The 27187-nt window shown below is 49.0% G+C and overlaps 2 protein-coding genes and 2 long non-coding RNA genes across 11 annotated transcripts in view; 2 read left to right on the top strand and 2 right to left on the bottom strand.

The window, feature by feature from the left end:
- LOC307205453 overlaps positions 1-22595 on the top strand; it is a 422161-nt gene extending 399566 nt beyond the window's left edge. Inside the window, exon 2 of the long non-coding RNA XR_013834006.1 lies at positions 20398-22595. This is a non-coding gene — a long non-coding RNA (uncharacterized lncRNA). The remainder of the gene's footprint in view (positions 1-20397) is intronic.
- Positions 1-27187, top strand: part of ZNRF3 (zinc and ring finger 3) — a 120570-nt gene that overhangs the window by 53096 nt on the left and 40287 nt on the right. For 3 of the 5 annotated variants that reach the window (XR_013834001.1, XR_013834002.1, XR_013834003.1), the window contains exons 3-8: positions 8684-8758; positions 8938-9069; positions 12086-12196; positions 13555-13722; positions 14323-14425; positions 14739-20392. Coding sequence is in view for 2 of the 5 variants with exons in the window: in XM_079957756.1 (XP_079813882.1) it covers positions 8684-8758; positions 8938-9069; positions 12086-12196; positions 13555-13722; positions 14323-14425; positions 14739-16522 (2373 nt within the window). In the remaining 3 variants the exon portion in view is untranslated. Of the gene's footprint in view, positions 1-8683; positions 8759-8937; positions 9070-12085; positions 12197-13554; positions 13723-14322; positions 14426-14738; positions 22596-27187 lie in introns of those variants that run through there. The other 2 variants (XM_079957757.1, XM_079957756.1) reach the window with 2 other exon arrangements.
- On the bottom strand, positions 23266-25236 carry LOC307205458. The gene is made up of 2 exons (XR_013834015.1): positions 24777-25236; positions 23266-24084 (listed from the first exon to the last, which is right to left on the bottom strand). It is a non-coding gene; the product is annotated as an uncharacterized lncRNA (long non-coding RNA).
- KNTC1 (kinetochore associated 1) overlaps positions 25487-27187 on the bottom strand; it is a 92108-nt gene continuing 90407 nt past the window's right edge. For 3 of the 4 annotated variants that reach the window (XM_079957730.1, XM_079957729.1, XM_079957732.1), the window contains one exon: positions 26300-26938. In XM_079957730.1, coding sequence (XP_079813856.1) covers positions 26405-26938 — 534 coding nt within the window. In that variant the 3' untranslated portion in view covers positions 26300-26404. The other variant, XM_079957731.1, reaches the window with a different exon arrangement.

Raw genomic sequence — 27187 nt, 5'->3', positions numbered from 1 at the left:
GGCAGCCCCCCCCCCAACCACACCCCTTAATAACCCCAGACTTTGAGGGAACGGGCTGAGCCTTCGCCTTGCGCTCTCCAAAAAATCACTGATTTTGTCTTGATTCGAAATGCATTTTGTATTGTCCTTGCAACCTCCTCTGTCTGCAGCTCCATTCATTGTGCAATCTCCTTTATTAATTTCTCTTTAATATTCTCTCCTTGCACCTCTGGGACAAGCCTTAATCTCAGATTCACTTCCCGCTGTCTCAGTTCATTCATGGCAATCGCGTCCCAAACCTCCTCCTGTGCCTTATTAATTTCCGACATTCCTGTTCTTATTTTTTCCTCTTCTTTTTTCACCTCCCTCATCTCCAATTTATTCCTTTTCATTCCCTCTTCCAAAGTTTGAGTCCTCCTACTCACGTCCTTTAATTGTCCTTTCAGTTCACTAACTGTTTCGTCAATTTTTTTGTCCATCTGGCCCATTTTTTTATCCATCTGGCCCATTCTTTTGTCCATTTGTTCTAATTTGGATTCTAAATTCTTCTCACTCTGCTTAATATCATTTTTAATTTCTGCAAATATTTTCAAAATTTCTCCTCTGAAGTCTGTTTCCTGTTTAGAGCCTCTCCTGTCCGCCGGAGTTCCACTTTCGCTCACTTTCTTCTGTGTGTGAGACATAGTTTTACCAAATCTCAACTCTTTCCCACTCAATATATAGTCGTTAACAAATTAATGTAAACACAACCCTTTTTCTGGAGAAACAAAATTAATATATTCCTACACTTCCCAAAATATTCTTAGGCCCAATAACAAAATATTTAAAAATTATTTTTATATCTCAATTAAATTATGTAAATATCAAACTTCAATTTCCTTTAATTTTTCCCAAAATTGTTATAGGACCCAAAACCCAATGGGCAGGATGACCAATAAATTTCCTTCCTTCTTCTTGCCACCACTTAGGCTAAATCCAATCCAAACCACGATTAAAGCTCCACAGACTCCAGGGTTGAATGATGATAATATCCAAATCAATACATTTCCCTAGCCAATAGTATTATCTCAGAAGAAGGAAAAACAAAAAAGAAACCAAAAAACAAAATGGCCAGACGTGTCACGAAAAGGCAAAAGGGAATGAAAAAATAATCCAGAGTTCAATTATATTAAGTTGATGAAATTAAGTCCAAATGTTAAATATTTTCCAATTGCCTAAATGTCCCAATATACTTGTAAAAATCCACTTAGCAAATCATGCATTTAATTTGTAGAAAAAAGAATAATAATAACAACAACAACAAAAATAAAAAATAAAAAAAATAAAGACAGAAATAAGAGTGGGGAAAATAGAGTAAAAAATGAAAAATGAAAATGAGAACAGGATCCCCCTAAAAACACAAAGAGGGAGCTAAAAATAATCCAAAATTATAGAAGTTTAAATCTCAGTTTAGATCAAATCCGAATAGGCATCTAGTCCCTATATATTTCAAGTGGCTCTGTCAAAACGTAGCCAGATAGACCATTCAGAGGAGGGGATAAGCAATAAACCTTCATGCAGACTCAGCAATCCTTAGAAAGTTGGAAATTAAACTTAGAAGGACTTAAACAAGAGAAAAATAAGAAGGTGCCAAAAGGGAAGTGCGTTGCTCAATGTAATCCAGTAAATCCATCAATCTGTCTTTTTATCTCTTTTCTACTTTCTTCCTTCTGTTGCTAGATCGCGCTAAACTTCAGCAAAATGGAGACACCAAAGCACTGTTTTGTTGCGCAGTTCTTTTTAAACCGAAAGTATTGGGAAGCCTCTATAAATTTTCCGTCTGCAGGGTAGGACTTTTGAGTCAGAAGGCCAGGTCACCACCACTAAGCAAGAGGGTCCACATAGCTTAGAGAGTTGCTTCAAGATATAAATTTTACAAATAACAACATTTTGTTTGTTTGTTTTTTAAAAAACTGTTCTCCATCCATTACCGGTACAGTGGTACCTCGGGTTAAGAACTTAATTCGTTCTGGAGGTCCGTTCTTAACCTGAAACTGCTCTTAACCTGAAGCACCACTTTAGCTAATGGGGCCTCCTGCTGCCGCCGCCACACGATTTCTCATCCTGAGGTAAAGTTCTTAACCCGAGGTACTATTTCTGGGTTAGCGGAGTCTCTAACCTGAAGCGTCTGTAACCCGAGGTACCACTGTAATGAGAACTGAACTTTCCATTGAGAATTATCCAAGGGGTGGGGTCAAGGGTTACCACCTGTCCTGTTTAATATAGGATTGTTCCTTATTTCAAAGTTGTGTCCTATGTTGATTCAATACAGGACAGTTTGCCCTGTATTTCTCCTATTTCTGCTCTGCTCCTGTACTCTTTTTCTCTCTCTCTTGTGTGCGAAGTTAAGGATCCTCTCTAATTGCCTGCCTCTGCTCTTACAGGAAAGACACTTTTTCCGGCTTGGCTGGAGAAACTGTCTCATCTTTCCTTTTTTCCCTTTCCTTTCCTTTTCCTTTTTCCTTTCCTTTCCTTTCTTGTTCCTTGCTCCCTCTCCTCATTCGAGCCCCAAGGAGGAGCAAACCTGGGCAAGGCTTTCATGTTGTCTCTTTCAGTTCCCTGAAGCCTTGGCTGGGTTAAGGTGACCATCTGCAGAGCTGCAGCCTGGGAGCACTGGGCCCCCCAGGCCATTTTACATCATATTTTCTTCTTCTTTGACAATCCCTTGTAGCCGAGTAAGATTGTTTTCCATAAACACGGTTTTAACACAGTAAGTGACTGTGGAGGCCAGTTCTGGATCCACACGTCCTTCCACAGTGGGGACAGAGGTTTACGGGCAGGAGTTCATCATGGTGAAGGTTTGCCAAGCGTGCCTTCCTCTTAGCACGTTTCTCCCTTGCGTCCTGAGTTCGAGCATCTTCAAAGCCCATGACACCTTTGGTCAAGGCTGTTCTCCAACTGGAGCGCTTGCAGGCCAGTGTTTCCCAATTGTCGGTGTTTATACACCATTTTTTAAGATTTGCCTTGAGACAGTCATTAAACTTTTTGTGTTGACCACTGGCATTACGCTTTCCATTTTTAAGTTTGGTATAGGGTAGTTGCTTTGGAAGACGATAATCAGGCTTCCGCACAACATGACCAGTCCAGTGAAGTTGATGTTGAAGAATAATTGCTTTGACACTGGTGAGCTTTGCTTCTTCCAGTACACTGGCATTAGTTCGCCTCTCTTCCCAAGTGATGTGTAAACATTTTCGGAGACACCATTGATGGAATCTTTTGAGGAGTTGGAGATGGCGTTTATAAGTACCGTATTTTTCACCCTATAGGACGCACTTTTTCCCCTCCAAAAATGAAGGGGAAATCTGGGTGCATCCTATGGGGCGAATGCAGGCTTGCGCTGAAGCTTGGAGAGCGAGAGGGGTCGGTGCGCACCGACCCCTCTCGCTCTCCAGGCTTCAGGAAGACATTCGCAGCCTAGGCAGCCCTGCGGGAGTTCCCGCAGGGATGTCTAGGCTGCAGATAGCAGCCTGCTTCCCGGATCGTCGGGTGCCCTGAAAGCAGAGCGCCCGGCGCTTCGGGAACACATCCGCAGCCTAGGCAGCCCTGCGGGAGTTCCCCGCAGGGCTCCTCACGCTGCGGATAACAGCTTGCCGCCCGGTGCGCGGGGCACCCTGAAGCAGAGCGCCCCCCCCCCCGCAGGGCAGACATCCGCAGCGTGTTGGAGCTCTGCTGGAGTTCCCCGCAGGGCTCCCCATGCTGCGGATAGCAGCCTGCCGCCAGGCACGAGGAGCACCCTGAAGCAGAGCGCCCCTCGCACCGGGCAGACATCGGCCAGCCCCACAAGCTCGGGGGACAGCAGGGAGGCGCAGCACTGCCATCCCGCTGTTCCTCGACCTGGTTCGGTTTCCCCGACTGCTTTTGGGGGGGAGATAAAGGGGGGGAAATTCCTTTATTTCCCCCCCAAAAAACTAGGTGTGTCCTATGGGACGAAGTGTCCTATGGGACGAAAAATATGGTAGTTCATGTTTCACAAGCATACAGTAAGGTTGGTAGTACAATAGCTTTGTAAAGAAGCATTTTGGTTTCCCTGCCAATGTCCCAGTCCTCAAACACTCTGCACTCACAGCTTAGGCGATGCTGGATTTCGGCATCAGTGTCGGCCCTTGTGGAAAGATAACTGCCCAGGTAGGAGAAGTGATTGACATTTTCTAGCATCACACCATTGAGTTGGATTTGTGGTGCTGCAGAGGGATTGTTTTGTGCTTGTTGGTGCAGCACTTTGGTTTTTTGGGTGTTGAGCGATAGGCCAAGCTTTTCGTAAGCTTCTGCGAAGATACTTAGGATAGTTTGGAGGTCATTCTCTAAGTGTGCGCACACTGCGTTGTCATCAGCATGCTGAAGCTCTATGACTGAAGTTACCTTACTCTTTGCTTTCAGCCTCCTCAGATTAAAGAGTTTTCCATTTGTTCGATATATGATTTCTACTCCAGAGGGGAGTCTCCCATCGACAAATTGTAGGATCATGGCAATGAAAACACAGTGGTACCTCGGTTTACAAACACTTCAGGTTACAGACTCCGCTAACCCGGAAGTAGCACCTCAGGTTAAGAACTTTACCTCAGGATGAGAACAGAAATCGTGCCGTGGTGGCGCGGCAGCAGCGGAAGGCCCCATTAGCTAAAGTGGTACGTCAGATTAAGAATGGTTTCAGGTTAAGAATGGACCTCCGGAATGAAGTAAGTTTGTAACCAGAGATACCACTGTAATGAATAGAGTTGGGGCGATAACACAACCCTGTTTAACACCTGATCCCACTGTGAATGGTTCACTTTGGGAGCCATTGTTATCTGCGATTGTTGCTGTCATATTATCATGGAGGAGCCTAATGGTGTTCGCAAATTTATCTTAGCAGTCAATTTTCAGGACAGTCCACAGGGCATTACGATTTATAGTGCTGGAAGGCCTTAGGTCAATAAATGCCGTATAGAAGGGTTGGTTTTGCTCTCTGCATTTTTCTTGAAGCTGTCAAGCAGTGAAAATCATGTCCACTGTCCCCCTAGAAGATCTAAAACCATTTTGGGATTCAGGGCGGGTCGCCTTGTTAGGAGACGGTTTGCTAAGATCCTTGCAATAATTTTGCCAGCCGCAGCCAATAAAGAGATGCCTCAATAGTTTCTGCAATCCGTTCTGTCATCTTTTTTAAAGAGATTGATAATTTTGGCACCCCTAAAGTTTGCTGGGATCTCCTCTCCCAGATTTTTTTTAATATGGTATTATAATGTAAAATTATCATTGTGGAACAAATCAGTTTGTATGTTATTGTTTGTATGTTTCATTTAGACCTATCTGTATTGTTTTACAACGGAATTACATTTTAAAAACCCTCTCAACTCACATCAAAATGTCATTTTCTTTGCGGAAACTTTTTATTAAGAAATAATAAATTAAATATTGGGTTTTCTGTGAAAAATTCATTACAAGGTGAAGTGCGTGAGGAATTGAATGGGTGAAGGGGGGGTTGGAGGAGAGGCGAAAAGAAGAGCTAATTTGTCCGTCGCTCGGGGGCACAATCTGTACGGTTCTGCCAGGGGCGCAAGATCTCCTAGCTATGGCTCTGGGGCAGAGGGATCGCAGTTGCAAAGGCTCCTGGGATTGCTAGCTGTTTTGCTGCTCTTTTCACGCCATTTTTGCAGTTTAAATTGATTGATTTCACTATTTCCTGGTCCTGCGAGTTGAATGCAGGTAAGTGGGGAGACGCCTATAAAGCTGCTTCAGACAGCAAAATTACAGTTTAAGCAGCCAGGAAATCCTGCAATGTACCCACACCTTGATCTGAAGAGTGGAAGATTATTTCATTTTTTCAAAAGTCTATAGGAACATGAGCATGACAGTTTTGGCAGCAGAACCCACACTGCTCCTAAGTTAAGAAATGGAAAGGGAGGGGAGGAAGAGGATCCCTGTTCTTCCTTGGGATCACTGAATGAAGGTCCTCTGGGGGTCTGGGGGAGCCAGCTGACCTTGGTCAAGGCATCCCAGTGGAGATGAGCAATTTATACAATTTCCAATAGTCCTGTTGTCTTTCCCCCAGAGTTCCTGCCCAGCTTCACCTCACTCACCTTCCAAATTTAGTGTTTGAAATAAAATCATCCTAGAGGGCTGTGACTGAACTGGTTATCTTTTGTCTGCTCTCTGACTTCAAGTTGTGTTAGCCATTATCTTGATGGCCCCCATTCAGGTGGTGAAGAGACTGCAATGACAACTAATTTTACATGTGTTGACCTTTATGCAAGGTGGAAGGAGCTCAGGATGTTTCCTGAATGCCTTCTGGACATGTTTTGAGATCAGACTTGTACCGAGGTCCTCATGGAGCGTCTCCTGTCATATTAGAGTTATGTCATTTTTCTTCCCTATGCCATGATCCATAGTAATAAACTACAGAATAAGTTCAGATTCACACACAGCCCTATTCACCTTAGTCCCCTCACAGAGCTGCTTCTTCTTGTTGTTTTCGTGTGCATTTTGCATGTTTAGGTTGTGTACTGCCCTGTGATCTTCAGATGAAGGGTGGAATACAAATTTAATAAATAAATATAATAAAATAAAACTCTGGGAGTTGTAGCTCTGAAAGGGGAATAGAGGTGTTATAATAACTCTCAGCACCCTGAACAAGCTGCACTTCCCAGGAAGCAATGGCTGTTTAAGGTGGCCTGATCCTGCTTTCAAGATGAAGCCTTGGTCAGGTGTCAGCACTGAGCCTTGCTCACAAAGCTGCCAGTGAAATTGGTGCTGAAGAGGAGGAGGAGCCGCCTTAGACTCATCACTGCCGGCTCCCTTGTTCTTTTCCTCCTCCTCCTCCTCCTCCTCTCTCCTCCTCCCCGTCCGTGCAGCATTTGGGGGACCAGATTCTGCCTTTGAAAAGAGGGCACTGCTTTTGTCCAGCCCATCCGTGCGCATGGCGGGCAGCCCAGGGTGCAACTGCCCCCCTTTCCTTTTTTGGACCTGGAGCAAAAACCTGCCAAGCTGCTCCCCCCCCCCCCCCCAGGGCTGCTCTGGAGGTTGTCAGGGAATCTCCTTTGCCTGAAGCAGCAGCAGAAATGGATGGCATTCCTTCCAAGGCTCTGTGTCTTGTACCAGGTGGAGGTATCTAATGCGAGCTGAGGCTGCCTTCAATGGGAAAACTCTGGAAATGCTGTTGTAAGAACTGCTGCTGCCCCTGGTATAAAAGCAGAAAGGGAATCCTGACCGTGAGTCACTAGCCCTGGGGAGCTGGCTGTGTGAGGGCCGCAAGCACCCCCCTCCTCTGCTCTCACTTATTTGGGGTCCAGGATACTTTGAGCCAAGTGTCAAAAGGCCTGGGGAAGACAGTTTTCCAAGCACCTCTGTTTGAAGGCTGGCCAACCCAGCTCCTCTTTAGAGGGGGGTTCACACATAGCCCATCCACAGGGAGCCCTGGGCTGCAGGCAGAGGAGGAGAGCAGCCCCCCTCCAGGGATGGAAGGTGGAGACCACCACTTGCCTATCTCAGTCAGGGAGTCAGCTTCTTCCCCACATCTCATCTGGGCTCTGCTGCTGAATGGGGGCTATCAAAGGCCTCTTTGCACTTCAGTTACCCTGCCAGGGAGGGGAGGGGGAAGGCCTTCACTTCTTCCTATTCTTTCTTCTTGTGGTGGGGCAGGCAGGCAGGCAGGCAGGCAGCCACCTGTGTAGTCCCGTCACCCCCCCCCCAGCAGGTGGTGGGCTGGCGGAGATCCCTCCTGAGGCTCTAGCCTGCTCCATGCTGCTGCTGCTGCTGCTGCTGCTCCTGTGGCTTCAAAGCTTGCCTGAGAGCAGAGCAGAGGAGGAAATGGAAGAGGGAGGGAGGGAGGGAGGAGGACTCTGCATTCTGTGGTGTGTTTGTGGCTTCTCTGCTTTGATCTCCTGCCAGGGAAACCTGGAAGGTCAGGCCAAGTTGCAGCGAAGCTGTGGAGCACGGAGCACACTGGAATGCAGGAGTGGAGCCTCCCCGCCTGGGCAAGCCACCCAAATCTCTCGCTCTGGGGTGGGGGCTCTCAAGCCGGGCAAAGGCGCTGGGTGTGTGTGTGTGTGTGTATGTGTGTGTGTGTCATCCTGGCTTCCATTCTTACTCAACAGAGGAGCTGTCGTCGGGGTGGCATCAACCTTGGCATAACTGCCCTGGACTGTTCCGGCAGCAGACTCAAAGAGTTGAAGATGGGGGGGTGCCAGTGTTGTTTTATGGGCAGGGGTGGGGTGGCTCTGAGAATGATGTGCTTTGAGATCTCCTTTTTGCACCCCCCCCCTCCAAGTAGGTTAGGCTACTGTGCCCTTTCAGGAGGGGGTGGACAAGGATGAGGTTGTTGGGCACAGTTTGTGTGGTCAAAACTACACAAAAGGCCGGAGAGGAAGGGAAAGACTTCATGCAACACTGCAGAGGGTTGAGTTTTCCTTTGAAGAGCAGCGGCCTTTGTGGCCTTTGTGTCGGATGACATGGGATTTGAGGGGCAGTTCCTGCCACTGGAGATGATCTGCCCAAAGCGCTTTGGGGCATCAAGTGGAGGCTTGTCCAGCTCATGGCTGACCTCTTGTGGCCAGTGCAAGGAGCTGCCTTTCTTGGGAGGGGACTTTTCCCTCCTCCTTGAGCTGCTGTTGACAGGCTGAGAAGGCAAGCGGGGCTTGAGTTGATTCTCTTTCTGTCTCTCCCTCCATCTTTCTCTCTCCACTTCCTGTAGGCCAAGCGGGCAGTTCAGAGAGGAGCCACAGCTGTCATCTTTGACGTATCTGAGAACCCAGATGCAATTGACCAGGTATGCAGTGTCAAGTGTGTTGTATTGTGAAAGGGGAGGGTGCTCATCATTTGTTTGTGCAGTTGTTGGTCCTCTGCTGATGGGGGACTGGAGTTTCCTGGTGAGCCTGCAACCTGCTTATTTGCCAGAAAAAGGTTGATTTGTGGGGAGAAGCTTAACCTTTCGCCATTTTGTTCTAGTTGAACCAGGGCTTGGAAGACCCCCTGAAAAGGCCCATTGTGTATGTGAAAGGAGCAGATGCTGTCAAATTGATGAACATTGTCAACAAGCAGAAGGTTGCCCGTGCCAGGATTCAGCACCGGCCTCCCCCGGTAAGGCAACCCGGCAGGCCCCTGTCAGGGGCTTTCTGTGGGCTGCTCCCCTTCTTTATTGCAGCTCGCTAACTGGTGGGCAGAGCCCTGCAAGCCTAGCTGGGATCATAGTATTTAACCTTAAGTTAAGAAAAAATAATAGAAATGTTTAGAAAATTAATCTTCAGATTAAAATATAATTCCCTCCCCCCAGTTGAATAGACTGCAGCATGCTCCAGAACACCTCCTCCATCTTTCCTTCTCCCTGCTCCCTTTTCTGGTTGTTTGGCTCTCGCCTCTTGGCCCAGGTACTGATCAGGGTCCCCCAAGGACCCACCACTGGACTGACCTCATGGCATCGGTGGAGGGCTGGTCTTCTTAAGTTAGAATTCTCCCTCTTTTCTCACTTCCTCTTTTTTGCAAATGGAGCTGAAAGTGTGTAGTTTAGGGATTTCTTGGCGAAGCTGAGCTGTAAGATTCTGACCCAGTGGCACTCTGCCTCGCTCCAGGGGAAGGCTGAGCATACAGATATAACAACAACAACAACAACAACAACAACAACAACAACAACAACAACATATTTGTATCCCGCCCATCAGGCTGGGTTTCTCCAGCCACTCTGGGCGGCTTCCATAGAAACCAAAAATATAGTAAAATATCACAGATTAAAAACTTCCCTGAACAGGGCTGCCTTAAGATGTCTTCTGAATGTCAGGTAGTTATTTATCGCTTTGACATCTGATGGGAGGGCGTTCCACAGGGCGGGCGCCACTACCGAGAAGGCCCTCTGCCTGGTTCCCTGTAGCTTTGCTTCTTGCAATGAGGGAACCGCCAGAAGGCCCTCGGCGCTGGACCTCAGCGTCCGGGCAGAACGATGGGGGTGGAGACGCTCCTTCAGGTATACTGGACCGAGGCGGTTTAGGGCTTTAAAGGTCAGCACCAACACTTTGAATTGTGCTCGGAAACGTACTGGGAGCCAATGTAGGTCTTTCAAGACCGGTGTTATATGGTCTCGGCGGCCGCCTCCAGTCACCAGTCTAGCTGCTGCATTCTGGATTAGTTGTAGTTTCCAAGTCACCTTCAAAGGTAGCCCCACGTAGAGCACATTGCAGTAGTCCAAGCGGGAGATAACTAGAGCATGCACCACTCTGGCGAGACAGTCTGCGGGCAGGTAGGGTCTCAGCCTGCGTACCAGGTGGAGTTGGTAGACAGCTGCCCTGGATACAGAATTGACCTGCGCCTCCATGGACAGCTGTGAGTCCAAAATGATTTCCAGGCTGCACACCTGGTCCTTCAGGGGCACAGTTACCCCATTCAGGACCAGGGAATCCTCCACACCTGCCCGCCTCCTGTCCCCCCAAAACAGTACTTCTGTCTTGTCAGGATTCAACCTCAATCTGTTAGCCGCCATCCATCCTCCAACCGCCTCCAGACACTCACACAGGACCTTCACCGCCTTCACTGGTTCTGATTTGAAAGAGAGGTAGAGCTGGGTATCATCTGCATATTGATGGACATCCAGCCCAAACCTCCTGATGATCTCTCCCAGCAGCTGAATGTAGATGTTAAAAAGCATGGGGCAAGAGGATGGAGCCCTGAGGCACCCCACAAGTGGGAGCCCAGGAGTCTGAACACTCATCCCCCACCACCACTTTCTGAACACGGCCCAGGAGGAAGGAGCGGAACCACTGTATGACAGTGCCCCCAGCTCCCAGCCCCTCTAGACGGCCCAGAAGGATGTTATGGTCGATGGTATCAAAGGCCGCTGAGAGATCCAGTAGAGCCGGCTGGTTGGAGTGAAGCCTGCGCTTCCAGAAACATGTTTGGGTTGAGTAAACATTCTTCAGGGACTTTCACCTCTTAGTACTAGACAGTTAAAAGCAGCCAAAGCCTCCCCTGCCTTCAGAAGAGCCTAATGAAATCCAAGCAATTGCTTTCTAGTGGCATGCTATAGAAATGGCTCTTGCAGTTAACAGCTGCATGGGAAGGAAGTCTTGTCACCTCCAAATGAAGAGGGCACAGTTACCAGTGGATGCCCTGAAGCCAGTAGCTAGTGGAAGAAAGAGTCGCCAGCCCAGACAGAGGCTTGTGGAGCTGGACATAGCAATTCCTAGTAGGAGGCTGGGCAGGGGGATTGGGTCTTCGTGGGCAGGTGGGTGATGGTTGCTCAAAAAGGCACTTGAGTGAATGGGCAAAGTCCTTGTATTGGGGGTGGGGTGGGGTCTTTGAAAGTGCCTTTCCATGAAAACTAATCTCATAGGAGCAAATCACTTCCCAATGAAAAGTTGAGGCTTTCATATGTGAAAGCCCTCTTCTTCTAAAGCTGGCTTGATTCAGTCATGAAAATGTTTGCTCAGAGATTTTAGTAATGGGGAAGGGTGCTGATTTCAACTCTTGATGCATCACAGAAGCAGAAGAGAAATGGACTGAATTAGCACCAGGCTTTGGGATGTAGAATTCCCTTTCACAGAATGAGAGCACAGAGAACTATTTTATGCAGAGTCAGACCTTTGGTCTATCTACTTTAGTATCATTGACGCTGCCGAGCAGTGAGCTTCTCTGCGATTCTTCAAGCCACAGATTTTTCCCAGTGCTACCTGAAGTTGTCAGGAATTGAACCCGGACCTTTTGTGCCCAAGGCACGTTGCAGGCAAGGATTGTGAACCAGGGCTCTGAGGTTTCACCTGGCATTCAGCTCACTTCCAGCCAGGGACAAATCTTTGCAAACAGCAAACACACACTTGTCAGAGGAATAGGAAACAGGTTCTGTGCATGCACAAACCCTGGAGAATTCCTTATGAAAGCTTTCAGCAAACTCTGAAACCTCGGGATTCCTTTTGGAGTCTTTTGGGTGTGGCGTACCTCAAACTTTAACCGTTTCAGTTTAGTTCACCATGTTAGCTGCTGCTGCCAGCTGAAAAATCTCCGCCTGCTTTGAATGTATCCAAAAGGTGTATGCCATTGAGCTGGAAAAAAGTTAACCCTGCTGATCTTTGTCCATCTCTTGCCTTCTCCTCTCCCTGATTTTGCTTCTAAGCAACCTACCGAATACTTCGACATGGGGATTTTCTTGGCCTTTTTCGTGGTGGTCTCTCTCGTGTGCCTTGTTCTTCTGGTCAAGATCAAACTGAAGCAGCGCCGGAGCCAGGTAAGTAAGAGCTGCCTGGGCCTCTAGCCGTGTGTTGCTGGGAAGGTGAATCACTTCCTCTGGAGAAGAGGGGCTGCTCTGGAAAGGTGGCAGCAGGCAGCTTCCTGGCAAGAAATGCTTTGCCCTCCGCTGGCCTTGGGGTGTGAGGGGCCTTCTGGGCAGACCTGCCCTACTGCTGCCTCTGGCTTTGTGAGGTGGGCCTAGAGTCTGCCCTGATTCCTGGGTGCCCAGGGCTGGCCAATTTAATGGGCCAGGCGGGAGTTCTTGGCTTCCTCCTTGCCGTGACCACCAGCAGCCATTTCAACAAAGCCCGAAGCACCAGTCCTGTCCTGATGGAGGCTCTTGCAGTGGGAAAGCAGGCTGCAAAGAGACAAAAAGAACTGGAGAAGGTGAGGGATTTAAAAGGGAAGAGGGGAAAAGGCACCTTCTGGAGGGAGCGGGTAGAAACATGCAGGGTTGCTCAAGATCCCTGGGGTAAACAGTCTTTGGGTGAAAAGAAAAGTGGCTCCTCTTCTGGCTTGGGAACTGAAGGCGGCCTCAAAGGATCACCTCTCCTTTCGTTTGGCTGGTCAGTGTTGTTTGGAAATGTCCTAGGTTATGTTTTGGGAGGTGGTTTAATTAGAACAGGCAGGTTTGTGGCATTCTTGGCAAATGCATTTGTAGTAATTTCAAAGCCTTCCTGACGTGCTAATGTCGATTGCTCTTGCTCTTGCATTTCCTGGAGGGTCCCATTGGCAGCCATGCCTGAGTTGCTGGCAGGGATAGCCTCATGGCATGTGGATCCTCAGTGAGTGCCAGTCAGTGCCATCCTAAATGTGGAGGGAGGGAGGGAGGCTTGCCCCAAGTGCAAATGTAACCAGTGGGGGCTCACGGTGCCGGAGGGGTGTTGCCCAGATCCTCCATGCTTCAGGATGGGCTCTCTGCAGGCAACAGGCCCTGCATTGCACTACTTTGAGGTGGGGAACAGCTCCAGCTCACCCCCCCCCGATGTTGGCCTCAGATCCCCATTGTCTCTGGTCGTTGGCCATATGAGCTGCGGCTGAGGGGAGCTGGGGCTCAGCAGCGTGAGATTAGTTGCGATGGCGCTTGGGGGGTGCCTTCCATCTGTACCATTCTGTGATTCCGTTAACATCTGGAGGAAGTCCATACTGTGGCCCGGTGGAAAGGAGGAGATAGGTCCATTCCCACCCCATTCACGGCTTTTGTCATGCCTGGGGAGACCCCCGGCCATTGCTTTACCCCTGGGCCTGACCCTGGCACTGAGAATGTCATGCAGGGGTTGAGCGAACGGGGGCTGCCACTGTGGGGCTGCCCCGCTTCTGCTTCCCAGGAATGCCCTTGTCTTTCTCCTGCTGCAGAATTCCATGAACAGGCTTGCTGTGCAGGCCCTTGAGAAGATGGAGACACGGAAGTTCAAGTCTAAGCTGAAAGGGCCCAGCGAAGGCAGCTGCGGTGCCCTGGACACGCTGAGCAGCAGCTCCACCTCTGACTGCGCCATTTGCCTCGAGAAGTACCTGGATGGGGAGGTGAGAAAGAGAGCAGGTGGCCTTTCTTTGCCATAGAAAAAGCACACGTTCTACTCATGCGAAAACACCAGGCAGGCCCCACAAATAACCCAGGGATGCATTTAAAATAAAAGGACACGTTCTACTTATGTAAAAACACGCTGATTCCCGGACCGTACGTGGGCCAGATTGAGAAGGCGATTGGGCTGGATCCGGCCCCCGGGCCTTAGTTTGCCTACCCCTGATCTAGGGTGTTAACACTTTCTGCGCTGCTTTTCATCAGAAGCTTCTAGCAAGGCAGCTGGCCTCCCTGTTGCTGTTGGTGGGTGTCTTGAGTGTCTTGAGTGGGCTGTGACAAGAGAGCCTCTGGCATCTGCTTGCAACACAAGAGTCTTCCTGGCTTCGTGGTGGAGGGGGGGGCCTTGTTCTGCCCTTTGAGGGGGCACCTGGCTGAGCATCTCCCTGTCACCTGAGCTTGCCAGAATGTGCGCCTGGCCGTCCGGGTTTGAGAAGCCGCATCCAGCCCAATCTCTGAGCTGCTCTGAATGAGCCAGAAGCCAGCTAGACAAAGGCCCCGTCCATGGCTGCTTCCACCCCTTCAGCTCCCGTTTGCTTCCACAGGAGCTGCGTGTCATTCCCTGCGCTCATCGGTTCCACAGGAAGTGTGTGGACCCGTGGCTTTTGCAGCACCACACCTGCCCGCATTGCCGCCACAACATCATTGGTGAGTCCAGGCACTTGCCGTGTTCTGTAGCACTGCACGTGTCCCAGGGGAAAAGGAAGATGAGGTCCATTCCTGCCCACCAAGGGAGATGGCTCTTGCTCTCATCTCCATGGAAGGCTAAATGGACAAATACTTGGGAGTAGAGCTGGAACGGGAGGGGAGATGCACCTTCCAGCATGGTAGGACAACTTTGTTGAAGTCTCTCCCCCCCCCCGGAGTTCTTTGGGTGGTCCGTAGGGGCGTCTGATGGGCAGGTGTGCCGTGCCTTGGCTGCAAGAGCCTTCTCTGACTCGTCTTTCATCTTTCTGCACAGAGCAAAAGAAGGGTGCCACCGGCCAGGTGTGCGACGACCTTGCCAATCAGATGCGCAGCCGTCAGCACCAGCAGCGCATGATCCTGCCCGTCCATTACCCGGGCCGAGTGCACAGAGCCAGCCGGGTCACCACTTACCCCACACGAACCAGCATGGACCCCCACGGGAACCCCATTACCGTCCTGACAGTGGACCGGCACGGGGAGGCCCCGGCCTTCCTCCGGAGCTACCAGCCCATCCACTTGGACCATGCTCTGAACGCGCATCAGTGCGGGGTGGAGCACAGGGCCTACCCAGCCATTCACACCTTCCGAAGGCCCAAGTTCAGCAGCCACCACTTCTCCAAGCCAGCTTGCTTCTCCCAGTATGAGACCATGTTCCAGCACTACTATTTCCAAGGCCTTAGCTACCCAGAGCAGAACGGACAGCTGCCCCTGGGCGTCGCTGCCAAGGGCCCCTCGCGTGCCTTCCAGCCTGTGGGCGGTGGGGGCGGCAGCAGCAGGCTCTTCGCCCCTGTGGTCCACGTTGCGCCTTCCTCCCGCTTGGAGAGCGGCAGCACCTCCAGTTTCAGCTGCTACCACGGCCACCGCTCCGTCTGCAGCGGCTACCTGGCCGACGGCCCTGGGAGCGACAGCAGCAGCAGCAGCGGCAGCAGCAGCTCGGGCCCCTGCCATTGCTCCTCCAGTGACTCCATGGTGGACTGCACCGAGGTCAGCAACCAGGGAGTCTATGGGAGCTGCTCCACCTTCCGCAGTTCCCTGAGCAGTGACTATGACCCGTACATCTACCGCAGCAAAAGTCCCTGTCGGGGGGGCGAGGTGGGTGGGGCAAGCAGAGGGACCGTGGTTCTTCTGGAAGGGCCCCCTGCTCCAAACGTGGTGGACGGCGACTGCCTGCCTGTGCTGGCCACTTCCGCAGGGGACCAGCTCTCCAACTGCAGCCTGGAGATGAACTACAGCAGCAACTCCTCGCTAGAGCACCGGGAGCCTCCAGGCACCATCCCCGAGGGGGGAGGGCTAGAGGGCCTGGCGGGGGGAGCCAGCCGGCCCTGCAGAGGACTCCGGGAGCCAGCTTGTGCCTGCTGCTTTGAGGCCCCTCCTGCACCCCGGGAGTCGCTGGGCAGGGCAGCTGAGTGCAGCATGCTGCTTCTTGGGCCGCCTCTTTGGGCAGGGTGTGGCTCTGGGCGAGAGCCGCAGGCAGGAAGAAGCCAAGATCTGTACAGTATTAGGACAGAGGGGGGGACATGTGAGGCTGTGCCCTGTTGCATCTATGAAGAGAAGCAGGTGGCCGGCAACAGCTGCCTGACTCAGCCTGGCTGCTATGCCGCCGAGGACTATGCTGTCAACGTGCAGTACACGCCGTGCCCCGAGGACTCCTCTGCCTTGCCAGGCTGCTACGTGGGGGGATGTGACCTGGGTCAGCGCATCTCCATAATTCCCGAGGACCGGGACTGTGAGCTACCCCTGCCTCACACGGATTGCCACGGAGGCAGCAGCCGCTCTTGGGAGGAGCCACGTGGAACAGCAGCCGCAAACCAACTCTGCCTGGGTCCAGGGAAGGCCCACAGAGAGCTGTTGCAGGATCAGCCGGGGGACTTACTGCAAGGGGAAGCCCTGGGGCTCTTTCCCAGCCCCCTCCTGAGCTGTCCTGAGGCAGCTGTGGTAGCGGCAGCAGCAGCAGCAGGAGGCATCCAGATGGTGGGTAAGTCAGCAGCTCCAGCAGGTGTGCAGGAAAGGTGTTGTAGGTGGGACACCAGCTCTTTAATCTGCGTAGATGCTTCATGAGGGATGGCAAACTCTGAAATGTGTTTCTGCTGGATGTCGGGCAGAGCAGCCTGCCAGGCTCTTACCTGGCCCTGATGGGAGTGTGCTGGCTGTGGGGCGGTGGGGTGGGGTGGGGTGTCACTTTGACACCTGCCTTTGTGCATGCAGGAGCACAGAACCCATGGTGAGGTCCCAAGCAGAAAGAAGGAACGGACGCTACTGCACAGGGTGTGGGGCTTCCAGGGAAGCAGATTTGGCTAAACTGTGGGTTGCTACATTTCAGCTGCTTGTAGTTGCTGTGGAAGCCCTCCCCTCTGGCTGCCTACTCGAGGCACTTCCTTTGTCTTTTCAGGCTGTGATCCTCCAGGCCCAGGCCAGGTTGGTGACTAATGAGAGCAGGAGCCTGTCTTTGTGCCTCGCAATCTCTGCTGGAATTCAAAATTGTCTTTAGCTTTTGCTCACCCATTGAAGTGGTCAACTGGAGAAGGCACCTTCCGCAGTGTGCATTGCAGCCTCTATGCCACAAAGTGTCCGTAACAAGCCACCGTGCCAATTCTGCCACCTCCTGCAGCTGGGCAGGAGCCCAGAGAGGGCCATCAAGCCCCGCTGCCTGCAGAGATCATCTGGGCCTGCCTTAGAAAGCCAACGGCACCTTGAAGCAAAAGAAGTCCAAAGGAGTGGCAGCAGTGAGGATGGCCGCGAGGGGGCAGGGAAAGCAGGCTGGCTGCGGAGTGCCCCTTCCTCCTCACAGCCAGTCCAGCACCAGTCAAGGAGTTGGGGGCAGCAGTCAGGAGCGTTCTGGAGCATAGCATCTTCCGAGATAGCTTCACCTGCCCCCAGAAGATGAGGGGTCGGGGGACCAATGAATGTTTCCAAGGAGCACACCTGCCGCAGTAATCTCAGGGGCTCTGCTGAAACAGGAAAGGGCTTTTGGGGATGATGCGGGAGCCTGGTGCTGCTCTTCCGAGGGAGGGGTGTGTTGGTTAAGGCTGGACCTAAGCCCTGCCTTGTGTCCGCTGCTGCAGAGATGGTTGCTGCCACTGCTCTGAGGGCCGTGCCTTGTGCCTGCCTGCGCTCATGCCCCGGCAGGCAGAGATCCCTCCCTCTTTGTCTGTTGATGCATGTTGTCACTTGCTTCCAATTGTTAATCGTTTCCTGTGGAAACAATGGCTTCTGTCTCCCATAGGCATGATTCCAAAGGGCCCCTGGTCTGCGTGGGCAGGACCTCAGGGAATGCCACTCTTTGGGGTCTGTGGATGCATGCTGTATGCAGGCTGCTTCTATCTTCTCTGTGATGGACATTTGGCTAAACTGTGTCCAAAATGTGGATTGTGGGAGGAGGGTGTTTAATGTTTTCTTAATGGAATGTGCCTAGAACTCTCTCCCTGCCCCAGCCTCAGTTTAATTTACTAAAACCAATGGCACTGTGTGATTCAGAAAGGTACCTAACCTCTCCATTTGTGCCCAGCTCATGAAAATAAAAAGAAAGCTTGAACAGTATAAATTTTAAAGAGCTCTTAACCTGTTCTAGGTTACACGAACAGACCCTAGTGTTTTACCCGTCAGTAATTATTAACTCAGCATTGTACACGTTCACCAAGTGAAGTTCCCTGGTGAGCTGCAGTCCCTCTCAGCCGTGTGTTTGTGTGTGCAAGGGGAGCACAGGGAAGGAAAATGGGTTCTGTTTTGATTTCTGCATTTGAGATCAAAGCCCAAGAGGTGAGGGCCTGGCCCATGGGCCTCCTCGCCTCATGCTCTTATGATCTCTGTGCTGTGACGTAGGCGGGATCTGCAACCACACAGCAGCATTCCAGAAGGTTCTGGCGCTTAGAAGAGCTTGCAGCCCTGTTCCAGAGTGAGGGGACCCTGTGCCAGCTGACTTCAAGTCAGGGGCCTCCACTTTCTCCTCAGTTTCTTTTCAAGCAAGACTCCCTCCCTCCCTCTCTTGCTTTACAAATATTTATCCTCAAAATATATTTCATTTCACTTTATTTCCTGTCATTGACTATATGTGTGTCATCCAAAGCGAGAAAGGAGAGAAGGAACTGAATTTGGAAACTTTCCTTTTTGAGTACCTCAGTTTCTATCAGCTTTCATAGAATTATAGAGTTGGAAAGGACCCTCAGGGTCATCTAGTCCAACCCCCTTGCAATGCAGGAATCCATACTTTTGCCTTCATTTTTTTAATGTCCAAAATTGTGGCTTCTGCACCTTACAGGGTGCCACTTTCAAGTGGGAACACCCCCTGTGCCTGACAGAAATGTGCTCCGCTGAGGTCCATCTCAGGAAGGTTTTTCAGAAGGGAACATGGCGCCCATGCCCAGCCACAGTTCTCTATGTTGGGTGACCATCTTGCTGAAGGCTGTTGCCTCAACTCCTGTTTGTATCCCATCCAAGTGCTGCCAGGTTTGTCAATCCCCAAGTTTTGTGATGATACCGACTGGGGCCAACAGTGTTTGAGCTCAAAATGGCACAAGGCTGATAGCAAGAGCTGTCATATCCCCAAAACGGCACAATGATCGGTTCCAACCTCTGTTTTTGCCTCTGCAGTTGGCCCAGCAATCTGGTTTTGTTTTGTTGTTTTTTTTGGATGCTCAGACACTTCCATTCACAACTCGTGCTTTGGGCATCCTAGAGCCAGTGTGTCATCATTTCCAGTGATGACTGAGACTTCCATATCCACGATGACTCCAGTTCACCCTCCTCAGCTTGGTGCTGAAACGTGTGCAGCCAGCCTCACACTCTGATCAATCCTCAGTAACGAGCATCCTCAGTACAGACAATATTGGTACCTAGGACACTCTGGTTTCCTCTTTGTACTTGAGGCATGTGGTTTAAATGCAGGCACCTTCTTGTCTCTCTGAATGGATGATAATGGAGTCCTGGCATTTCATCCAAGTCTTCGTACCAGGCAGAGATACAGATTTATTCCCACTACAGGTTGCTTGTGATCTTGGTATACTAACCCCCTGGGTGCCTGGACACACAGACTTTGTGTCCAGCACATGCAGTATAGATGCTTTAACACAAAGGACATTGTCTGGATCTTGTACCTTTATAGATGGCATCTCAGTGCATGCTAGGAACCATACAGATGCATCTTGCATAAGGGCAGTTTGTAGCCTAGATGCATATCTAGCAAACATTACTGGTTTGTGGGAATGATCTAGCCTGGGCCTTGGAACCCAGCACACCTGTGTAGATAATCTTGTGGACTTCTGCAAACAGCAGAAGATCTGGTCCCTGCTCTAGAACTTAAATGAATTCTTCAGTCTTGGTACCTGGGTCATTTCTGAATGATTAATATATATGAGATGGGAGAAGAGGGGCAAATTCATTTCACTATGTTAAAGTTTGTGGGTCGTTAATCCTTTGACCCACTGAGTCTGCTGCAACGGCCCTGCAATAAATTTGATTTATTGCCACTACGACAAACTCCAGTGGCACCCACACGCTTCCACTCGTGCGCTGCCACTCTCCTCAGTTGCCGGATAATAGCAGAGTTCATTCGCAGTGTAAAATGGCTTGTCTGTGTCGACGTGGTGTCTTCGATAACTCAGCTTGATACCAGTGCTTCTATTCTAACACTATTTAGAAGCATAACAAACAGAAAAGAAAAACCTGCAGAATCTAGCTGCATGCTTGCAGCTTCTGCCTCTAACAAAAACGAAACTACCTTGCTCACATTCTCAGACAGACTGCTCTCCAGAGAGAGCTCAGCCCCCACAGAGCACAGATCAAAGGAAAATGCCTGGGTCATGTGGGCAATGCACCCAGTTGATAAGAACGCTCCTGGAGTGTTAACTCTTAACTGTCCAGAACCATAACACACTACCCAGCTGGCAGCTTAGTACCAGTTTTAACAGTCTGCATGCTAATGATGTGCTGGGTGTCAGCAATCTGATGCCAAACTCTAGCCTCCATTTTTCACACTTCCCTTTGTTTGCTAGCAATGCTCAGGCACTGCCTCTGATCCTTAGCAGTCATTGGGTAGATCCATTTTGAGTGCCTTCTACTACCCTTAAACAGGTTCAGTGGTTGTTACCCACTTTTCTGTCTTGCACTGATTTCTGTCACTAGCACTTTCTTAGAATCTTGTCCATGAGGTCTGACAATCTGGCATCTGTCTTCTAACAGTGTTTCACCTCCCAAGCTATGAAGGATACACAGAATTAAGGCTCAAAGCACCAGACAACAGATCTTTTCTGCTCAGTGTCCAACCTGAGCATGTTTAAGCCCTTCCAGGCTTGTTTGGACCACCTTGATGGTCAGTACACTTATTTGCATTTCAGAGACAAACTTGAAAACACCCCTGGGGTATTCAGGCCAATTTCCAATCCTCCAGAGCCTGGGAGTTGATTACTTTTTGCTCTTCATCTAGTCCAACCTCCTGCGATGCAGGAATGTTTTGCCTAATGTGGGCCTCTAACACATGATCGTGAGATTAAGTCTCTCATGTTCTACCGGTAATTGAGATTTGCTTTTCTGTGGGGGAAGTCTACATTGGTAACTTTAGGTAACTGAAAGCTAACCCTCATCGGACAAAAGGCATGCTACAAAGTCCAGTGAGCTTGCCTGCCCCACTTGAGCAATGATTAGTTGGTCTGATGTCTTGCCTTGGTGTTTATCAGGAGTGGCCTTTTCCTTTCTGGAACATTCTATGTTGATCCTCATTTTAGATCAATCTTCAGGACTCACTCCAGAATCCAACCTTCTCTTTATAGCCTTCACTTGGGTACTGGTTGATGGCAATACCTAGTGTCTGTGGAGCCTCTCCCCAAGGGCCTCATCGCCTGACTTGTGTGACAGGGCCATCATCTCCTCTCAGGATGCCTGCCTACAGATATGATGTGCCCTTCACAGGACGCACTCTGAACTCAACCCCTGAGACTAGGCCGCAGAACCAGCCAAGTTTCATTCCAGGAGGAACCAGAACTTTTTGGAGTGGCCATCTATGCACCTCTGTACCCACTTTCCTTCCCTGTTGAATGAAGGCCAGGCTCTTATATCGGGGCTGCGGCTTGCTCCAAGGAATGGCAGGAGAGGCCTGAGGTGTGCAGTGGCCATGGAGCTTCCCTGCTTGAGAGCAGGGGCTGCAAGCTCTCCTAAGACCTTCCCAAATGCTTTCTGCACAGGTGAAGATCCCACCTGAGTGTGACAATGCGGGGAACCACTCAGAAAGTGGCAACAGGTAAGCACCCTGGTTATGGGGCGCTTGTGGCCTCCTGCTGATGTTGTTGGGTCTCCTGCTTCTTCCATCATCCCCAGCCAGGACAGCCAGAGGTCAGGGACGAGGAGAGGAGGTAATCCCAACAGCAGGTTTCCCAGCCCTGAGCTCAGGCTCAGGCTCAGAAGGCAGGAACAGGCTCCTCTGTGGAGTTTGCATGCCTTGGACACTTTGCAGTTGAACCTGAGGAGCTGGGTTAGAAAGTCTCTCTCCTCGCTTGCTCCTCACCCCCAGTAACAAGGGTGCTTCCAGTTTCTGCCTGCTGCGTGTCTTCATTTCCTCGTCCTAGAGCTTCATGACAAAGGTGTTGTAATGGTCAGTACAATAGATGTTTTTAATCCAAAATGCCTTCCTATTTAATTAATTGTTGCCATTTTGATGGGCTCATGAGGCACTATTTTAAAAAAAAACTTTTTTAAGAAAATGAAACTTCTGTAGCACTTAAAACAGTTTTGTATAAAATGTACTGTAAAGATTTGTAATATGGTTAAAGGGCTCTTTCTCCATTACTATTTTTAATGTTTCTAAGGCTAGGAAACAATTTGTGTACATTCTGTATATGTATAGCAGCACATTTCATTTATGGAAAGATGTTCTCAGAATATTTATTTACTAATATATTTATCTTAAGCCATGTCCTATGTTGAGTGTGTGATGTTATTGTCTAAATAATAATAATAATAATAATTGAAAATCACTAACAGGAAGCCTGTAAATACACAGTAATTGCACACAAAGATTTTGCAATGTTTGCCGACCAAAAAGTGATTTTACAACAAATTGTAGCTCTACAGTTTTGTAACAAAAGTGTACAAATGTCTGTTTAACCCCCCTCCCTTCAATACAGTTTTATTGTCTAACTTGAAATACATCTGAAATACAGTTTTTGTCATGTTCTGATCCGAGACTGGGATCCCACAGAAAAAGAGGCACGTCTGGTCAAAGGTTGCTGGGCTGAGGGGAGCACTGAGGGAGCAGCTTGCTGCAGCAAAGGTTGGGATCAGAAAGGCAGACAGACAGACACCTTGAATGCCTCTGGCACCAGGCTCCCCTGCTTTGAGCCTTCAACCTTGAAGGGCAGCCAGCCTGTGGCCTGAAGGCAGGCACACTGCAGCCTCCCTTCTGAAACAGCCCTGGCATTGCCAGAGGCGGGAGGGGCTCTGGTCCTTATAGACCCTGGTAGTCTGGGAGGCTCCTGTCCAACAGCTCAGGTGGGGGGGGGTCACCCTACGTCCAGCAGCAGCTCAGAGCCCTGAACCAGCTTCTCCTCTGATGTCACTGCAGCTCCATGTCTGAATGCTGCTAGAAGCAGGACTCAGGACATTAACTTGAAAGAGGTCTCCATCCTCTCTTCTTTTACACTCAGTGGATGAATGTACCAGAAAGGGAGCTAGTCATGTTACGAATTTCTCGAATCTTCCAGATGCTGAATTGCACACGGGCGGGGGGGGGAAACCTCAGCCATGTGGCCATTTTGGAGTCTATTCTTGGCCATGAGTCTCCCTCCAAAAGAGAAAGAATTATGTTAAATAGCATAGAAATGGCAACATAAATTTATTCAGTGTGGAACAGAGAGATGTTGGAAGTGACCTCTCTCACCCCATCCAAATGGGCTCATTGTCCAGCAATATAAGAACATAAGAATTGGTCACACTTAAGCTTTCTGTTTCTGTCTTCTTCCTTGAGGTTGGGGCTGTTTTGGGCTGGGATTCCTTTGCTGAGAATAACGTATGTGGCTCTCTATCCTAGTTGAAGAAACCATGACATTGGGGGACGAATGTACAGGACAGGTAGAAAGCAATATTGGGATAAATGTCACCTGAGCCTGAAAGTTTCCAGGCTGATCTGGCCAAGCAAGGGGGCCTTAGAAGAGCTGAAAATCTGAGGCCTGACCACATATGTCATAGTGTCTTGTAGCAGTGGAGAGTGCATCTCGTTTGCTTGCCGTCCTTGAAGTGCAAGGCTTTTTCCAAGCAAGGTGGAGGTGCTCTTAAATCCACTGCAAATCCACCCTCATGTGCAGGCAATAACCAAGTCTCACATATTAGACAGAAAATTAAACTCTACTGAGTGTACATGTACTTAATTTGTTCTGGAGGTCCGTTCTTAATCTGAAACTGTTCTTAACCTGAGATACCACTTTAGCTAATGGGGCCTCCTGCTGCTGCCGTGCTGCCACCGCACGATTTCTGTTCTCATCCTGAAGCAAAGTTCTTAACCCAAGGTACTATTTCTGGGTTAGCGGAGTCTGTAACCTGACGCGGATGTAACCTGAAGCATAAGTAACCTGAGGTACCACTGTATTTCAGTGGTTCCTTAAGCCAATGGATTGAAAACCAGGAGAAAAGAGAGGCAACTACCGTATTTTTCGCTCTATAACACGCATCTGACCATAACACGCACATAGTTTTTAGAGGAGGAAAACAAGAAAAAAATATTCTAAACGAAACAGTGGATGTATGATTTTTATGGTTCATGCTGTGGCCACAGACATGTGATCTGATGGTGAGCTTGGGGTAGCCCAATGCAAAAATCCTGAGGATCCATGTGGATCCGTGCCTTGTAACCACATTTTAAGTGGGGAGGGAAGGAAAAGCACTCAAGGGACAAGGAGCACGCGTGGAGAAGGAACTTTTCGGCGAGCTGAGCGGGGAGGAGGGAGGGAAAGAGCACTGTTGCTTTAAAGGTATACTTAAGGTATTCACCCTGTGCCTGGGTTTTTTTCTATTTAACAGTTTGCAGCCTTTTCCTTCCGCTCCTTGTTTTGAGGCAGAATAGATTTGAGCAAGTGAGGAGGACTTGGATTGCAGGGGATTCGCCATTAGCTGTGTAAAAGCGCTCCTCTTTGCAGCCTGAGTGATAAGCAGCCACCAGCAGCAATAGTGGAGCACAAAAAAGCGGTAGGGGCACTAGGACCCAGACAATGCTCAAATCTATCCTGCCTGAAAACAAGCTGCTCCCTCCCAGCGGATCATTCGCTCCGTAACACGCACAGGCATTTTCCCTTACTTTCTAGGAGCAAAAAAGTGCGTGTTTTGGAGCGAAAACTATGGTATATTTTTTCAATAGGGGAGAAGCCTCACAAAACCTGAAAAAGTACAAGTCCATATTGTAATTCCATCCAGCGCAAGGCCTTGTGCACTGTTGCTGCACCAAACAGCAGCCTGAAGCTTGGAACTGCTGCTGCAGAGATGTCTGGTGGTATGTTGAGCAGTGGCCAGGGGTTAGGGCTTGGGGGAAAGTTGCCATCTTGAAATGACAGTGGAATTACTTGGGTGGGTGAAATACCCCTTAGCTTGTGTCAGGCTCGTGACAAAACACTGTGGTTGCCATGTTGGGGTTTAATGTCAGATTTATCTGGACTGGAATAAAAGCAGTTTAAAAACAGTCTTGATATCAAAGTATCATAGGATTTGCAAATAATTTCAAAGTGCAACAAGGATGCAGTAATTCCCTGAAACTTAGCGCTGCCTTGATTTTAGGCAAAGTTTCTCTCTTCATAAGCAGAGAAATCCAAACTATAAGAAAGAAGATTCCACCTAAACATTAGGAAGAACTTCCTGACAGTAAGAGCTGTTTGACAGTGGAATTTGCTGCCAAGGAGTGTGGTGGAGTCTCCTTCTTTGGAGGTCTTTAAGCAGAGGCTTGACAACCATATGTCAGGAGTGCTCTGATGGTGTTTCCTGCTTGGCAGGGGGTTGGACTCGATGGCCCTTGTGGTCTCTTCCAACTCTATGATTCTATGATTCTATGAAATCTCAAACAAGATTTGTAACAGTTATTTTTAGTGAATTTTTGGTTCAAATTAAATACAGAGCCAAGTAAAATACAAAAAGCATAGCTATACAGGATAATGAGACCTCATAAACGGCTTTCTGCATATATATGAATGACAAGACTTCTATGCCAGCTCGTTGAAGTACATCTGAAGGAAGAAAAAGAAATTACCAGCCACTCAGTTTTCTATAAGAAACAGAATGTGTACTAAGTATGTATGTTATTCTATGTCTATTAGACATTTGCATCTGTTAGGCGGTTTACATAAAACAACACAGATAAAATACAAAAAGATAAAGCATATAAAAGATTATAAAAGACATTTGTTTAATTGCTTTTTAACTATTTTTAGCTTTTTGCATTTTTATCTGTGTTCTTTTAATTTGTGTAAACCACCTTCTGTGCCAGGTCTGGAGAAAATGCAGGCTATAAATAGATATAATAATAAAAATGTTGAGAATTCATTAGTTACTGAATCTTAATTTTCAGACTGGCAGTTTTGTTTCCTGCAGATGCACACAAAATATGGCCTAACATGTTTCAGCTAAGATGCTCTCAGACTTTGTTCAATCATTTTGGTTGATGCTCTTGGCTCCTTTGAAACAAAGGTCAGGATACAAATTTAAAACTCAATAGATAGAAAGCGTTTCAGGAGAACTAATGGTGGGTTGACTTTTTTTAACAAAAGTTTTATTACCTTCACAACATCTGAAGATGTCCTGTCCTCTGGAAGAGGAGTTCTAGAGGTTTTAAGATACCCTTTTATTAGGGCTGCTGCATCATCCATCCTGCATAAAACATGTACACGCGGTCATTAGCAGAAAACAAATCAATATTTTTGAACTATGCAAAAAAGAAAAAGTGCATACTGAGAGAAGAGAGGCAAGTGTTTTCTAAAATCACAATACCTGTAGGGTATTTTTTTGCAGTGGGAGTGCGGGAAGAGGTATGTATTCATTTAGACAACAATCCAATGCAGCATTTGTTGCATATGTCGCACCTGGCAAATCACTGCATGAAGCATAGCATGCCAGGGGAGTGGGGCAGCGGATATGGACCTCTGGAGGGGCGGTGGATCCACCCACTGCTGTCTCTGCCATTGCTGGCTCCTTCTCCACCTGCTCTCCTCCTGCATTGCATACAGTCTCTGCTCCCTGATGCTTATTTTCGCTCCTGGCCTTCTCCACGGCCATCATCTGCCTCGGGAGAAGAGTGCTCAAGCTGCCCACCAGCTGCTTCCTCCTGCACTGTGTGCCTGCTGCTCCCTTGCTTTGCCCAGGAAGCGACAAAGGAGCTACAGTGTCTTGTTTACATTGGATGCACACGTGGCTTACTGGTACTGTACATGAACAAGACCTCTCCCTTCCATGTATAAGCAAAGGCCTGGGAACATCCTTTGGCACAGTTGTGGAGAAGAGTAGGATTAGGCCCTCCTAGCACAAAGAAAAATGAAACTTGAGAATTCTGCACTCACTTACCTATTATTTTCTACAAGTTTTTCTACCAAGCTTTTAAGTTTCCCAGGGTGAATCTCCTGCAACTTCAAGAATGGAATGTATTCTGAGGTTAGAAACTCTTCACACTTCTCATTTATGATGTAGTCTAAAATCAGACATCTAATCTGCAAAGCAGTAGAAGAGTTATTCTGGTTAGGTCCACGGCTTACGAGAAAGAATCAACTG

This window comes from Podarcis cretensis (genome assembly GCF_951804945.1).
Source record: "Podarcis cretensis genome assembly, chromosome: 16".
Lineage (NCBI taxonomy): Eukaryota > Metazoa > Chordata > Lepidosauria > Squamata > Lacertidae > Podarcis > Podarcis cretensis.
The sequence above is the reverse complement of the archived record's forward strand: the minus strand, read 5'-3'. Positions and strand labels throughout refer to the sequence as shown.